Source organism: Onychostoma macrolepis, chromosome 18 (genome assembly GCF_012432095.1).
Source record: "Onychostoma macrolepis isolate SWU-2019 chromosome 18, ASM1243209v1, whole genome shotgun sequence".
Classification (NCBI taxonomy): domain Eukaryota; kingdom Metazoa; phylum Chordata; class Actinopteri; order Cypriniformes; family Cyprinidae; genus Onychostoma; species Onychostoma macrolepis.
In genome coordinates, this window is record NC_081172.1 from 27,262,536 (window position 1) to 27,278,961 (window position 16,426).

The 16,426-nt window shown below is 36.1% G+C and overlaps 1 protein-coding gene across 3 annotated transcripts in view; it reads right to left on the bottom strand.

The window, feature by feature from the left end:
* The window catches only part of cntn5 (contactin 5), a 382,381-nt gene that overhangs the window by 248,526 nt on the left and 117,429 nt on the right, over window positions 1–16,426 (bottom strand). For all 3 annotated transcript variants that reach the window (XM_058751508.1, XM_058751507.1, XM_058751506.1), the window contains exon 2: window positions 1,487–1,605. In XM_058751508.1, the coding sequence (XP_058607491.1) occupies window positions 1,487–1,541 (55 nt within the window). In that variant the 5' untranslated portion in view covers window positions 1,542–1,605. The remainder of the gene's footprint in view (window positions 1–1,486; window positions 1,606–16,426) is intronic.

Consider the following 16,426-nt stretch of genomic DNA (forward strand, 5'->3'; position numbering starts at 1 on the left):
CATGTTCCTTTTTAGCATTGTGAAGCTGCTTTGAAACATATAATGTGCATTAGGTGCGTAACTGGTAACAATTTACACTTTACACTTGCACTTTACAATAAGGTTCACAAATTCCCTTAGTAAATACTTTGTTAGCGGTAAGTCATGTTAATAAACAGCCTACAAACATGAGAAACATTATCAGTTGATGTTTAGATGGTTTCCAAGTTTACCAATAGCCCATCAGTGCCCAAATAGGAAGTTGGTATTGTTTATCCATTGTGTGTGTTAGCTGCTAAATAAACTTGTGTATATACTGTATGTAATATAATTAAATGAAGCTTATTAAATAAAGCTATTTACAAGCATAGTTCATTGTTAGTTCATGTTAAATAATATATTAATCAGCGTTAACTGATTAAGTTGTTAATGTGAAGAGAAGCATTAGTATATGAATAAGTCAACATGAGCAAAGATAAAGTAACCCTGAACAGATGTGTTGTTAATTTTTAGTTCATTTTATCATCTAATGCATTAACCACAATGTTAACTAGTCAATCTGTCAATATAAAGAGATGCATTAGTAAATGTGTAAATTAACATTAAGTAATCCTGAACATTCGAGTTGTTCATTGTTAGTTCATGTCAACTAATGCATTAACTAACATTAACTAATACAACCTTATTGTAAAGTGTTACCGATATTTCAGAAACAACTAAAAAAACTTGCTATTCTGTCCATCTTTGCTCCATCATGCTGATCTGTATAACAAACATAGTGAAACAGAGAAATGTTCCAGTTCAGTTATATGAATTATCAGCATTACTATAATGCTATTTGACTAATCAGATTAGTAGAACAATCTTTTTAACAAGTATCAATTTGTTTAGCAATATGTAAATCAAAAACAGTAGGTATTTTTCAAGTCTAATTAGACATAACAATATTGCTTGGGCAGCCACATAGCTTTTATATTGTTATTCTACTTTCTGCTCTTCAAAAATTCCTTTTATCAGTATTTCAGAACAGAAGCAGTCTCTACAAAGTGGTCCTTCAAAAGACGACATGTGAAACATGAGCATGCTAATAGGAATTTTTCATCTCTCGACCAGGCTTGTTTGCAGTAGCTTGGTATGGTGCAAACATCTGTTCGATAATTGCACACCCAGGGCTCCTCTATCTGCTAAAGACGTACAACATTACACATTCAAGACTACATTTTAGATGTCAATTATGCTATCTGATGTTTACTTAACCAAGCCATTACCATGTTAACAGTTCAAGACAATACCTCAGCAGCGTTATGAGAGCTGCAGATAATGTGAATGCGAGGGCAGTGGAGCACTAACAAGCCCTGAATAACAAAAATATTGGGAAGTGTTTCACAGCAGCCCTTTGTCAATGTTGCTCAGAGAAAGAGAGTGAGAGAGAGAGACAGGCAAGAGGAGGCTGTTTTCAGGAAAGGCAGTTTCTTATCTTGATATAATCGCACAGCCGCTCTCATACCTGCTAGGCCGCTGATAACTGACAGCAGGAGAAGTGGTTTCCATGGTGACCCCATACTTGTTCTGGAGGGTCCCTTCCGTGAGATTGTTAGTAGGTCTGTTTCTTCATTAAAGCAGTGCCTATGAAAAATAAGAGGACAACAATGAGGGACAGAGTGCATTTAAATCGAATGTGTGAGTGAGAGTGAGAGTGAGAGTGAAAGAAAGAGGTAGGTTAGTTTAGCTAAAAAAATTTGTTATTCTATAAATCGTTCTCAAGGGCTCAACCTGATGGTTCAAGAAGCATCAGGTATCGGAGCTCTGGAGCAAATCCAGCTGAAACACAGCAATAACAAACAGAATCCTGACTAAAATCCCTTGGTATTACTGTTAATAAATACACCATGGAAAGTTCTGGCTGGTACATTGTAAAGCTGAATATCTATATCACTATCAGAAATATAGTGTCAGAAATTAATAATAATAAATACATTTTATTTAGTTAGAAAATGTTACGACAATTAATGTCTTAATGTTATGTTAGCTACTTTTTCCATTTTCTTTTGAATTTGGGATTATATGACCCAGACCAGTATGATCATAAATAAAATATTTTATAATGTAACATGCACAAATCTGGAGTAATATTTATTTATTTGGATAATAGTGATCTTTGAATTTATTTTATGTTGGATATTAAAGCTTTTTAGGTTTATTTGTGATTGTAATTTACTAATACTGTATTACCGCAGTATTCTTCAGGTACTTAACTTTGCCATCTATGCAGTGTTATGTGTGACTCTGGATCCCAAAACCAGTCTTAAGTGTCAATTTTTTTTTTTTTGAAATTGAGATTTATACACCATCTGAAAGCTGAATAAAAATGCTTTCCATTGATGTATGTTTTTTTTAGGATCAGACAATATTTGGCCGAGATGCAACTATTTGAATATCAGGAATCTGAGGGTGCAAATACATCTAAATATTGAGAAAATCGCCTTTAAAATTGTCCAAATGAAGTTCTTAGCAATGCATATTACTAATCAAAAATTAAGTTTATACATTTACGGTAAGAAATTTACAAAATATCTTCATGGAACATCATCTTTACTTAATATCCTAATGATTTTTGGCAAAAAAGAAAAATTGATAATTTTGACCCATACAATGTATTTTTGACTATTGCTACAAATATACCCCAGTGACTTAAGACTGGTTTTGTGGTCCAGGGTCACATATTACTATCATTAAAATACTATTATAGTTTTTTTTTTTTTTTCTTTTTTTTTTTCTTTATTACTTTCCTCTTAAGTTTTCATAATTTTATTGAGTATATATAAGTATCATTTAGGTTATATTGGTAGACAGATAATTTGCATTTACCCAATATATACCCATTTTTACATAACTATTGGTCAGTGCTTATGCCCAATTGGCATACAGTTGTATTTTGCACATGTGACAGATTCAGAATGTAATGACAGGTTTGTGAGTGGATTATGTACATCTGTTTGGATTTGTTTTAGTGAATTAAAGTAAATATTGTGATATTGTGATTTCATTTCTGTGATTTTGTGCATGACTTCATTGCAATCATTCAATTTTAATATATGAACACGAACTTAATAATAATATACAAAACACGATCAACAGCAAAAATCCATAAATGTTAACACTTATTTTAAGTGCCATATGCCTGTATCAAAATGCCACACTATTTCAATCTGATAGCAGCAAAACCATAGCAGTGACACAGTACTTTTTTTAATAAAGTGAAAACCAGAAGTTTTCACTCCTCCTCTTTAATCAACCCTCACGCTGAAGCTGGGTGAGAGAGTTTGCCGGCGTGTGAGCATGCATTAGTCTCCATGATCAAAGCACAGATGAGTATGTTGCTTTAGGCACGGTAGAGCAGCCAGATGCTTGAAAAACAGACACACCGTCCTCCAACCACACCAAAACACACACACCTACGTACATATGGTCAGACCACTAATGGTTGTGCAGCTGATCATATAAGCGGGCGCACACACACACACACACATGCTACAGCAGGTTTATTTAATAACCTTTTTGCATAAAAAGAGAGCAAATATTAATTTTTGAGGCTGGATGCAATTAATGGCGTCCTGTGGAGAGCCTGAGGAAAGACTGGACATGCCCTCACAGTCTCTCTCTCCCTGTCCTCTACCCATCCATTACTAATAACACCTGCCTCTGCCTCACCTCAGTGCACACACACACACACATACACGTGCAGGCTGACCGAGACTGAGTAGCATAAACCAACAATTCTCATTATTTATATTCATGGCACCATGGCCTGCCTATCAAAAACAATATCAATGAGAGTGTTCTGCAGGAGTGGCTGTAAAAAATGTGTCCATATGCCCAACCTTTTGGAGGCCACCACATGGTGTGGTTTCAATTTTTTATCCTATTTTTCTACTTGACACTGTTTTCATTTGTTTGTTTGTTTATTTATTTATTATCATTATTTTATTTATTTATTTTTTTTCTCATTGACAAGGTCACATTACACATTGCAGGAACAGTTCACGACAAAAAAAAGAAAGAAAACTTATTTCATCATTTACTCAACCTAATGTTTTTCCAAACCTGAATGACTGACTTTTCTGGATTTTTAAAGACTAATCTGGTCGCGCATCTCCATATAATGAAAGTGAATGTGTGTGAAAAACACACTCACATGTAATATTTCAAGTCTTCTGACGCCATTCAACAGTATGATGAATAGACTGAAATTTCATTTCACTTCAAAACTAATTTTTACTGAAAATCTTGACTTCTGCCCTAGCTGTTTTGATGTGTTTTTTTTTTTGTAAAGTAGTTAATTTGATTCAGACTTTCCAATGAATTAGTTTCATTTCAGAAAATTGGTCTGAATGAGTCATTAATTGTTTCAGTGATTCATTCAACTTCATTCAAATTGATGTTCTAGTCTGAAACAAAGACAGGCATACAGCTTTGGTACAATATGATGGTCAGTAAATGATGACTGAATAATCAACATTGAATAATGAAATTAATAATTTTCTGTTTGTTTAAATAAAACTGAACTACACAAAATTTAGAAATTAAAGCAGTTGAAGTTCTAAGTTCTTCTGTTACGAATCCTGGGCCTGCTCTTCTGTCCAACTGCCACAAGAGATCGCCCTGCCATCATATTGACTTTCACACCACACATCACAATGGACTGCATTTCCCATCAGCCATCTCACTAATCACACCCTCACCTGATCACAGGCACACAGCTGTATCCAATTGGACACTCCTCATAAGCCTTGGACTTTCTCTCCCTCTCTGCCGATTATCGCTGCCCTACAGAGCCCTGTTAGTTTCCCTAGTCTTGCCTCGTCTTGCCTGTTTCGGATTGTGTTTTCCCCTGCCTGGACTCTTGCTTACGTTTTGGTTTACCTCTCTTGTCTAGCCCCTTTTGATTCTGTTTGCTGTCGTATGACCCACGCCCGTTAAGAGAGTTAACGGAGAGATAACTCTGTGCATTGCCTAATATATACCTGTCTGCCATTGTTCGACTCTGCCTTTTTGACCACGTCTCTGATTCAATAAAGCTTGCATATGGATCCGCACGTCTCTCGTCTCGTCAACCCCGTAACATCTTCGTAGATTCTGCTCTTCTAGAAGTACTAACTAGGGGTGTGTTTCCATACAACGATGTAAATCGCTGATTAACCACCATAGTATGATGCATTTTTGTGGAAACAAACTACCTAGGTACAACTGTTTCCTGAACACGGTCGCATCTCCGTCGTTTGAACCACATTAGTTCAACAATATAGGGTATGTGATGGAGTAATAACTTCTGCTATCTAACTGATTAGAGATCTCGGTAACACTTTATTTTAAGGTGTCATAATACAGAGTAATTACCTAATTAAGTACTTAGTAGTAGCTGTTGTACTAACATGAAATAAAATGTACTTACCATGTAACTAAGTTATGGAACAGCCTGTACTTACAGTTTGTAATTATGTAGATGTAATAGGCAGCTACAGTTACACATATGTCACAGGCCGAGTCTGTTACACAGCTACTAGTACACTAAAGTACAATCTTGATACACTTTATTTTAAGTAGCTTATGCCTGTGTAATATTCTGTGATTTTAATGTAATTAGAAAGGTAGTACATGTATTTAAGCTGTGCACTTGTGGGTTAAATCAAACTAAGGTGCAGCTGGATAAGGTGTAGGGTTGTAACAATATACCGGTATGACGGTCTATCGCGGTTTGAACATGCACGGTTATCATACCGTAAACAATTTCATATCTACGGTTAAAAAAAAAAAAAAATTATGAAAAAAAAAAAACTCACCCGCGCATATGCAATTTATTTTGGCTGCTTCACTCTGCATTCACGTGGCTGCTTACACGCACTTGCAGCGGAGGACATGGCAGAGACAGAGATTATATCTAATCTTTTTATATCTAACCCGCCGAAAAAAAGTTTAAATCTGCAGTATGGGAATAGTTCGGATTTAAAAAAAAAAAAACATCAGATTGGATTGTCAAAAAATTTGGACGCAAAGTGGCTGCAAAAGCAGGCAATACATCCAACATGTTCGCTCATTCACGGATACCATCCCTCCGTGCAAATAAAGGTATGTTGCATTTATAACAAGTTAAAAGGCAGTATAATTTCCATGATGCAGAGGGAATCCCGGTGCAGTTGTGAACATGAGATTTACAGTATAACGTAACGAGGTTGTCACGTAAAACGTGCAATCTGATGGATGGATAAATCAAAAGATATGAGTGGCGCCGGTTTGTCTACTTCATACTGAAGTACGCATGCATGACACTAATGGTGTTTTCAGCGTCTACATAAACATGAACATCAGCAGAGCTGCTCTGAGAGAAAACCTAAATAAACATTTCCCAGTTTATTTGAGACAAACCATTGTCAAATACACTCTGAAACTCAAAGGTCCGCCACAACCCGTCAAATTAAAAGTTCAATTTAACTTGAAGTCATGACAGAAATATATTAGCATTGTACAATGTACTTAAAATTTATAACAATAATAATAATAATAATAATAATATTCTTAAAAATAATGTTTAAATAAATTAATTATTATAAAGGAATACCATGTTTGTCCATGTTTTAACTTAGTATACCTCTGTTGTGCAGCACTTTGCCAAAAATAAAAGTTGTTAAATTTTAATTTGATAACATTTTAAAACATTCATTAAAATGTTAAAGTGTGATTATAGATATACATAAGGCTTATAGCTTTATTTAAAAAAAATATAAAATAAAAAATTCACAAGGGAGACTTACTTTCATTAAAATGGTTTCAAGTTTGTTGCAATAAAGGATTTTTTCACTCAAATAACTTGTTCTTATTCTTTTAAGAGTCATTGTTACTGATAAGAATTATTGTTTAATATATACTGTGATACCGAGAAACCGTGATATTTTCTGAGACGATTATCATACCGTGAAAATCTCATACCGTTACAACCCTAATAAGGTGTATAGTATAGATACACATGAAGTACACTTAAGTACAATCTTGATACACTTTATTTTAAGTAGCTTAAGCCTGTGCAATATTCTGTAATTTTAATGTAATTAGAAATGTATTACATTAGGGCTGTGCGATATGATGATATATATCGGATGGATGAAATAAAAAGTCTATCGTTTCATATTATGTTCTATTTCGTGGTGTTGCAAAATACATGGATTACGGTAATACTTTTTAAAGTCGGCATGAAACGGAAGTTGCGACTGTCTTTTCTTCTCTACTGTGATGTATATCCAAGTGAAACGGCATCTGAAATGAGAGGGCGGGACTTGATTTCGTCCTTCGGAAATTGATTGGATCGATGGAAGTTGGGGCGTTACTAACAAAATGGAGGCAGATCTGAAATGCTAGTTTGCAGTTAGTGGTGGGGGATTTCTCGCCACTGGATTCACCACCGACATCCAAGCATGAATAAATGTTTTATTTATTAGGGATGACGACCACGATCAACAGCACAAAACATGCCTAAACGAGAGAGAGAGAGAGAGACTGCCTGAATATGAGCGCGTCCTCCATCAGGTTAAGTCAAATTCATGAAACAAATTAGTTTGAGATGTCCTAAGAGTAATGTTGTCATAATATCCTAATATCCTTTCAGTGTTTAAGGGTAATGTACTCCCTCATGACTGGTGTCAGTGCTATAAAGTGAAGCATCAGCTTAGCTTTTCCCCTGTCGTTTATCCCAGCGTTTACCCCTCACATCACTAGCTCCGCCCTTGCGCCATCACTCGTGACCAGAAGAGTAGAGTCGTCTTTTGAGGGGGAGGGGAGGTTAACATTTTTAATTAAAGATTACGAGGGCACATTCATTTAAAAAAAAATAATGAAATGCACGGATAAATTCTTTATAATAAACACTACAGTATTCCATCAAAAAATAAGAATAGTCAATTTTGATTTCATGCCGACTTTAATCATTTGGATGACTGCAATCTTTACACACCACCACGGGGCATGAAGGGGAAACAGAACCAGGTGGAGAACGACCAGAACAAAATGAGGAGCTCGTTCGTAAACGAGGGACTACATCTGTAGCATGGGCACACGTTTTTAAGCACTGCAGTTTTAAAACAACCGATTTTAAGCCGTTGAAACACAAACAACAGAGCTATATGCGTGCGCCGTCTCTGTTTCTGTGTGAGAGGACCACGCTTTTTTTTTTTTTTTGCCACTTTATTGGCTTTGAACGATTACATAAACACACTTATATGCGTCAGAATCCCCATCTTGGCAAGTATCCTCATAAGGACAGCGATTTTGGTCTTAAGAGAGAGGAAACAGCTGAAAGAAAAAACGCATATGTAACAGTATATTGGATCTGGACTTCGGTCTTAAAGGGGAAACTGTCCAATATTCGTTCTGTCTGCCATTCATATTAATCATAGCACATTGCTAGAAAATCTCTCACTGCTCTTGAATAAATCACTTTTGTAACTTTAATAAGAAAAATAATAATGATATATATATTGTCACGGTGCACACAGCAGGGAGGAACGAGGAACACGCGGACTAGGAGTAACTTCAAAATAACAGTCTTTAATGAGGACATCAGGACAGGGCAAGACAAGGCAAGGTACACACAGACAGGAACACCGGGGAATAACGAGTAGACCAGACGAAATCTAACTAAACAGGCAGGAACTAAATACACATGACAATTACTGATAATTAGACGAAACACAGCTGGACAAGACTTAACTAATAATAACACTTAACAAGGACAGGAACAAGACCAAATATGGACACAAGAGGCGGGAACACATGACACACACGACAGAGGACATAACATATATATATACAGTGGGGCAAAAAAAGTATTTATTCAGCCACCAATTGTGCAAGTTCTCCCACTTAAAAAGATGAGAGAGGCCTGTAATTTTCATCATAGATATACCTCAACTATGAGAGACAAAATGAGAAAGAAAGAAAAAATCCAGAAAATCACATTGTAGGATTTTTAAAGAATTAATTGGTAAATTCATCGGTAAAATAAGTATTTGGTCACCTACAAACAAGCAAGATTTCTGGCTCTCACAGACCTGTAACTTCTTCTTTAAGAGGCTCCTCTGTCCTCCACTCGTTACCTGTATTAATGGCATCTCTTTGAACTCGTTATCAGTATAAAAGTGACCTGTCCACAACCTCAAACAGTCCAACTCCAAACTCCACCATGGCCAAGACCAAAGAGCTGTCAAAGGACACCAGAAACAAAATTGTAGACCTGCACCAGGCTGGGAAGACTGAATCTGCAATAGGTAAGCAGCTTGGTGTGAAGAAATCAACTGTGGGAGCAATTATTAGAAAATGGAAGACATATAAGACCACTGATAATCTCCCTCGATCTGGGGCTCCACGCAAGATCTCACCCCGTGGGGTCAAAATGATCACAAGAACTGTGAGCAAAAATCCCAGAATCACACGGGGGGACCTAGTGAATGACCTGCAGAGAGCTGGGACCAAAGTAACAAAGGCCTCAAATCCTGCAGTGCCAGAAGTGTCCCCCTGCTTAAGCCAGTACATGTCCGGGCCCGTCTGAAGTTTGCTAGAGAGCATTTGGATGATCCAGAAGAGGATTGGGAGAATGTCATATGGTCAGATGAAACCAAAATAGAACTTTTTGGTAAAAACTCAACTTGTCGTGTTTGGAGGAGAAAGAATGCTGAGTTGCATCCAAAGAACACCATACCTACTGTGAAGCATGGGGGTGGAAACATCATGCTTTGGGGCTGTTTTTCTGCAAAGGGACCAGGACGACTGATCCATGTAAACGAAAGAATGAATGGGGCCATGTATCGTGAGATTTTGAGTGAAAACCTCCTTCCATCAGCAAGGGCATTGAAGATGAAACGTGGCTGGGTGTTTCAGCATGACAATGATCCCAAACACACCGCCGAACAGCGAAGGAGTGGCTTCGTAAGAAGCATTTCAAGGTCCTGGAGTGGCCTAGCAGTCTCCAGATCTCAACCCCATCGAAAATCTTTGGAGGGAGTTGAAAGTCCATGTTGCCCAGTGACAGCCCCAAAACATTACTGCTCTAGAGGAGATCTGCATGGAGGAATGGGCCAAAATACCAGCAACAGTGTGTGAAGACTTACAGAAAACGTTTGACCCCTGTCATTGCCAACAAAGGGTATATAAAGTATTGAGACAAAATTTTGTTATTGACCAAATACTTATTTTCCACCATAATTTGCAAATAAATTCTTTAAAAATCCTACAATGTGATTTTCTGGATTTTTTATTTTTTTTCTCATTTTGTCTCTCATAGTTGAGATATACCTATGATGAAAATTACAGGCCTCTCTCATCTTTTGAAGTGGGAGAACTTGCACAATTGGTGGCTGACTAAATACTTTTTTGCCCCACTGTGTGTGTGTATATATATATATATATATATATATATATATATAATACAAGTGTTAATTATATCTATCATAGATAGATAGATAGATAGATATAATTAACACAGTGAAGACTAATTAATTTACACAATGTATGTAGCGTTTCTTATTTATTGTAGTTTTTTGTCCTATTGCTTGCAATTAGTTTATAATACTTATTTCATCACTGACTGTTTATTTATTTTCAGTGAGCTTGAGGTTTTTTTTTTTTTTTGGCTATTTTAGGCTTGTATTAGTTTGATATTGACATTGGTGACAAGGATTATGAAAATTATATGGTATCAAAGATTTTAATATCACAAAAACCTTATCGTCATATATATTGTTATCGTGATATAAAATTAGTCATATCATGATATAAGATTTTGGTCATATCGCCCACTCCTATATTGCATGTATTTTAGCTGTGCACTGGTGGGTTAAATCAAACTAAACATTTATAATCTTTTGATTACATAAGTAGCTGTGTAACAGACTCGGTCTGTTACATATGTGTAACAGTAGCTGCCTATTACATCTACATAATTACAAACTGTAATTACAGGCTGTTCTATAACTTAGTTACATGGTAAGCACATTTTGTTTCATGTAAGTACAATGGCTACTACTAAGCACTTAACTAGGTAATTACTCTGTATTATGGACACCTTAAAATAAAGTGTTACCGAGATCTTTAAGATGCTGCTGTATTGAACATGGCACCTGATGACTAATTTACTATTTTTTGTTCCCTATCATTTAGCTTTATTTGATGATTAATCGTGGGTTCCCTCTTACGTCATACTCCAGGGTTTTCTTAGGCATTTGTGCACATGCACACTCTTCAAAAATGGAGCTTATTGAGGACACACTAAAATACATTAAATTGCATTTATATTTAGACAGAATGGAATATATAGATTGTACTGCATGCTAGCTTGATTATTGTGCCCAAAAGCATAATTTATTTAAGCCCATATGTCTTACTAACAAGAGACTATGCTTCTATCCACAGGTGGAGAGCTGTAGTTCCAACCACGCAAGTTTGCAACGCTGTTTGTTAATGTTCGTTTGGACTATGGTTTCGGGAAACAGAATTGTTGAACGATGTTGGTAACGATGGAACTTGCGACCATAGTTGGCTAACAGCGATTTTAGGAAACGCACCCCAGAATTGCAAACATTGTACTACAGTTAGTCCAGCCCCAACTCATAACATTGCTTGAGTAAATGTTGTATCATGTAGATATCCAGCTAAAATATTTAGAGCAGGGGTGGGCAATTAATTTTCCCAAGGGGCCACATGAGAAACTTGGGCAGTTGCAGAGGGCTGGACCAGTACACTTAACTCAGTTCTGCCCAATATATTTTATATCTCTCTATAAATGGAACAATCATTCATACGAGTCGCACAATACAATCATACAATCGATTACAATCATACAATGAAAACGTGGAGCACACAATTATACCACTAGCTAATGAACACTCGCAAAAACAGTTTTGAAAATGTGATTTTTTTTTGCAGTGTTTCAAAAACTACCATCACAACTTCGAACAAAAAATCAAGTATTCAAAATATTATGAACGTGACATTCGCAGTCAAAACCTGAAACACACATTGTCATAGAATTGTATTACCAATAGCTATACTGAACCATCTCTTTATATTTTTCTAAACCGCTGAAAATAGGGTCCAGACATCAGTAAAGTATCAGTCTATAACGATGAGGATACAGGAAATAGGATACACGTGCGTTACGGACGTGACAAAAAAAAACACAAGTTTTTGGGAGACCACGTAGGCCGTTTGTAGACTTTTAATCCACAGTAGAAAGTCTTAAAAATGCAAAGCCCAGAAGCAACAATATATGCCGAATGGAAAGGGTTGGCTGTTCACAACATAAAATATAGCCTACATAGCCCATTTTTTTTTTTTTTTTTTAAACTTAAATACATTTTTTTGTGTTTCTGAGGAAAAATCAATGTTAAGGACGGAAATCTCTCCGTTACGGATGTGACAGTTCTGAAAGCGGAATTTATCCTACAATGGAAATGTGTAGCTAAAATGCTTTAAAAACTTTGACAGAGATGTCTAGCTGACTATTTAATAGGGCTGCCCCCAACAACTTAACTAGTCGTTCATTTAAGTCATTATTAACTAATCGCATGTTTATATTAAAGCTAATAATCCAATGAGCTTCAATATATTCTGCACTCAAGCACACGTATAAAGTTTGCAACCAAGCACTGGCAAAAGTCACCTGGTGATTTATGAATGTGTTGTAAAAAAGGAGATGATTATTTATTTATTCCCTCTCATCTCCAGAGTAGGCTACTGGACGTGCCTTTAGAGAGAAATGCAACCTTCATACAGATTACAAATAATCAGGAAATATTTGTTTTTGAATTGGTTCGTTTAAAAGTAGACATTTTAAACTTTCTATAGATATAGCCTATTTGATATGTCTGTGAGGCAGCCGTACGCTGAGTTTTGGTTCTTTTTTCTGACGCGCTCCTTCGGAGATGGCAGAAAGCGTGTCCTGCTTTCGTTATTTTACAAAAGCAACGTTTTGTTGTTTTTATGAGTTTACAGAAATAAAATCAGTTTCGAACTGCTTTTAAGTTGTTTCATTATCAGGAAACAAAGCTGTTGCCTTGAAAATAAAAGCAGTGCGGTTGTATTGCATACACCTATTTGCGATTGACTTTTAATTCACAAATAACCTCATTGATAGCCAGTCAGTGATAGCCAGAGGGCCAGATGTGGCCCGGGGGCCATACAATGCCCAGGTCTGATTTAGAGCCTGACAGTCCCAAGTCACCATTCTCAGTTTATATCTCACAATTCTGTCTTTTGTTCTTGCAATTCTGAGAAAAAACAAAAGTCAAAATTGTAAAATATAAACTCTATAACCCCTTTCACACTACACGTTGTTCCCAGAAAATTGCCGGATTGCCTTCTGTGTGACACATCCCGGGATTAATTCCGGGATCGATCCCGGGTTGGGGACCCAGTAACATTGTCAGGTTCAGTCCCGGAATGAGCTGAGTGTGAACAAAAGCCAGAACCGCTGCCGTAAAGGGTGTGTCGTAGTGATGACGCACATTATTGTGCGACTCTTTTACCGGGTGTTTTGAAGGAAGATCTACTGTATTTTCACGACGAAAAAATATATAATGAAGCAGAGATCAGGGAGCTCCTCACTATCCACGCTGAAGCTGAGATCGTTCGGCAGCTTAGTGAAGCGGAACGCGTCATATTACACGTCACATCGTAATATCACGTGTCTTTACGGGATCTTTATGGGATGTGTGTGAACGCACACAGATTCTGGAAAATCACTGGCAGTGTGAATGAACCACAATCAAACGGTCCCGGGACAAATGGGACACATTATCTGTGTATTTTCCAGAATTTCTGTGTGAAGGAGGTTTATAATTCTGAAGAGAAAGTCAGAATTGTGAGATGTTACTAGCAATAGAAATCCAGAATTCAGACAGTCAGAAAATTACCTGTAATTGTGTAATTACCTTATTCATTCAAGAAAGAAAACAAGTTTTATTTTTTCTCAGAATTGCAGGTTTATATCTTGCAATCCTGAAATGTGATATCGAAAAGTCACAATTTCATTCTTTCTTTCTTTCTTTCTTTCTTTCTCTTATACAGTACATTTCATTTTTGCTGTGTGGAAAAGAGCGGCATGAACATTATAATAAACATCTCCATTGTGCTCCACTGAAGACAATGAAGTTGGTTATGAACAACATGAGCATAAATAGATGAAATAATTTTCATTGCAGCACATTTATTCATTTTATAATTTAAATATGGTCTTGTTTGATAAGCAGCAGAGGTGTAGTACATTATAAACTACAGCAATACCAGAAGTTAAAACCCATATCCCATAAAGCCAAGTTTTATAGCACTGCATGCTTGACAAAATACTTCCATTCAGTAGTTTATTGGAGTGACTCCTTGAGTAGAAAGGAGCTGTGTGTGTGTGTGTGTGTGTAATAGACTCCTGTGGGAGTGGTACTCCTGTGTATATTTAGTAATGCAGGCTTGCGTCAGGCCTGTCTAAAGTTCATCGCACTTGGCTGCTCCACATCAGGCTGTGTGCATGAGCTCTCTCATCGAAAATTCTCTGTCTTTCTCTCCCTCCCACTAACAATGTAAAAACAGGAGGAACAGAACTCCAATTTCAGCCTAGATCAGTCATAAGCTTGAGGAAAATCCCACGTTTACAGACAGGAGGAGGACATCCTATTGCAATTATGTCAGCTCATATTTTCCTCTTTTAATAAAGATGTAACAGTTAAAAGTATGTTATGTGTATCAGTGCTTCTCATCTGATTTTGCTTTAGGTTTTAAGTAGTATGGCAACTTTAATGTATTCAGTGCATTGATCTTATTTATTTATTAATTTATTTTCAGTTAATCGATCAATCGTGATTAATTTCACTTAATGTTACAAATTGTACATGTGTAATCATAAAAATACTGACACAACTAATCCCCTAATGTAGAATACAATCAGTTTGTACAGGTACTATTAAGATCAGCAAGGTGATATGAGTAATTATTTTATTGTTTATTCCCAAGGCTGAAATGAATAATTATCTTCTGGCAGTGTTTTGTTATAATTTATTAACAATTCTTAAATAAGACCCCTCATAACAACTAATATATAATAAATGGCACATTTAGCTTTGTCTTAATTTAGTGTGAAATAATAATGTTTTTCTGTCTGTTCTCTGTTTGAATGAGAACTCTGTGGTTTAATTTGTGTCTCACTTTAGAAGGTAATTTTATGCATGGATTTTCATGCTAAATTGGTAATAAAATTAAGTTAAAAACATTTAGAATCAATTTTATGCGAGGAATGACCAATTTTTATTATTATTTTTTTTTATTATTATTATTCTGAGCCTTAAAGCAATCGTTAACCAAAAAAAAAAAAAAAAGAAAATTTGTTGAAAATTACCTCTCAGACCATACAAGATTCTCTTTCTTTCTTTCTTTTTCTCTTTCTTTCTTTCTTTCTTTCTTTCTCTCTTTGTTTTGTTAGATGAAGTTTGTTTCTTCATCTGAACATAATTTACATCTCTTGACCAATGGATCATCTGCAGTGAATTGGTGCTGTCAGAATTAGAGTCTAAACAGCTGATAAAGACATTACATTAATACAAAAATTAATCAAGCAGTCCATCAATGTGATGACTATAATAAAGTTAAAGACTTCTTAATGATGGATATGTTTATTGCAAATATGCAGCTTTTCCCTTCACAAAACATACTTATGTGTCATTATGATACTAAATACTGCTAAATATGATGCTAAATTTCTGTTCTGTTTCGTTGAATAAACAAACTATTTTTTTTTTTTTTTTTTATGCATGTGCTTTAAATGTGGTTGTTAGCCGAAAATCTTCCAATGTATATGTGGCCATAATTGACTCTTAAAATTAAATGTAGAACAATTTAGATTAACATTGAAAAACTGATCAAATCAAACGAGTCCTGAGCTTGTTAAAAGTGTCTCTGACTACAAGGTGCACTAGTATTCAGATCACACGGTGAGATGTCTTTGACGGTGTAATTCCACTGATGATGAAATAGCAGCAGCGAGAGGAATGAAATGAAGAGAGATGTACTCTCTCGCTTTGAAGTGAACGTTGACAATAATAATGTAAGGCCACCATCTCTGATGTAGTGCATGCTCTCATACAGTGCATGTCCATCCTAATAACAACAAGATGAAATGGTGTCCACCTCTTGCTAATTGTTTAAAAGCCCGTCCTAGTTTAAAAAAATCTTTATGAGAGCAGAAACAAAAGAGAGCGGCGACAATGAAAAAAAAAAGCACTCGTTTGTCATGAGGAGGATTAGATGGCTCTCTTTGAATTCCTCATTAATTAAAAGAGGCAGATGAAGTGTAATGTCACCCAGGGGACTGGGATTAGAGCGGCTCCGGGCCATGATGACTCAAGCACAGTGACCTCAG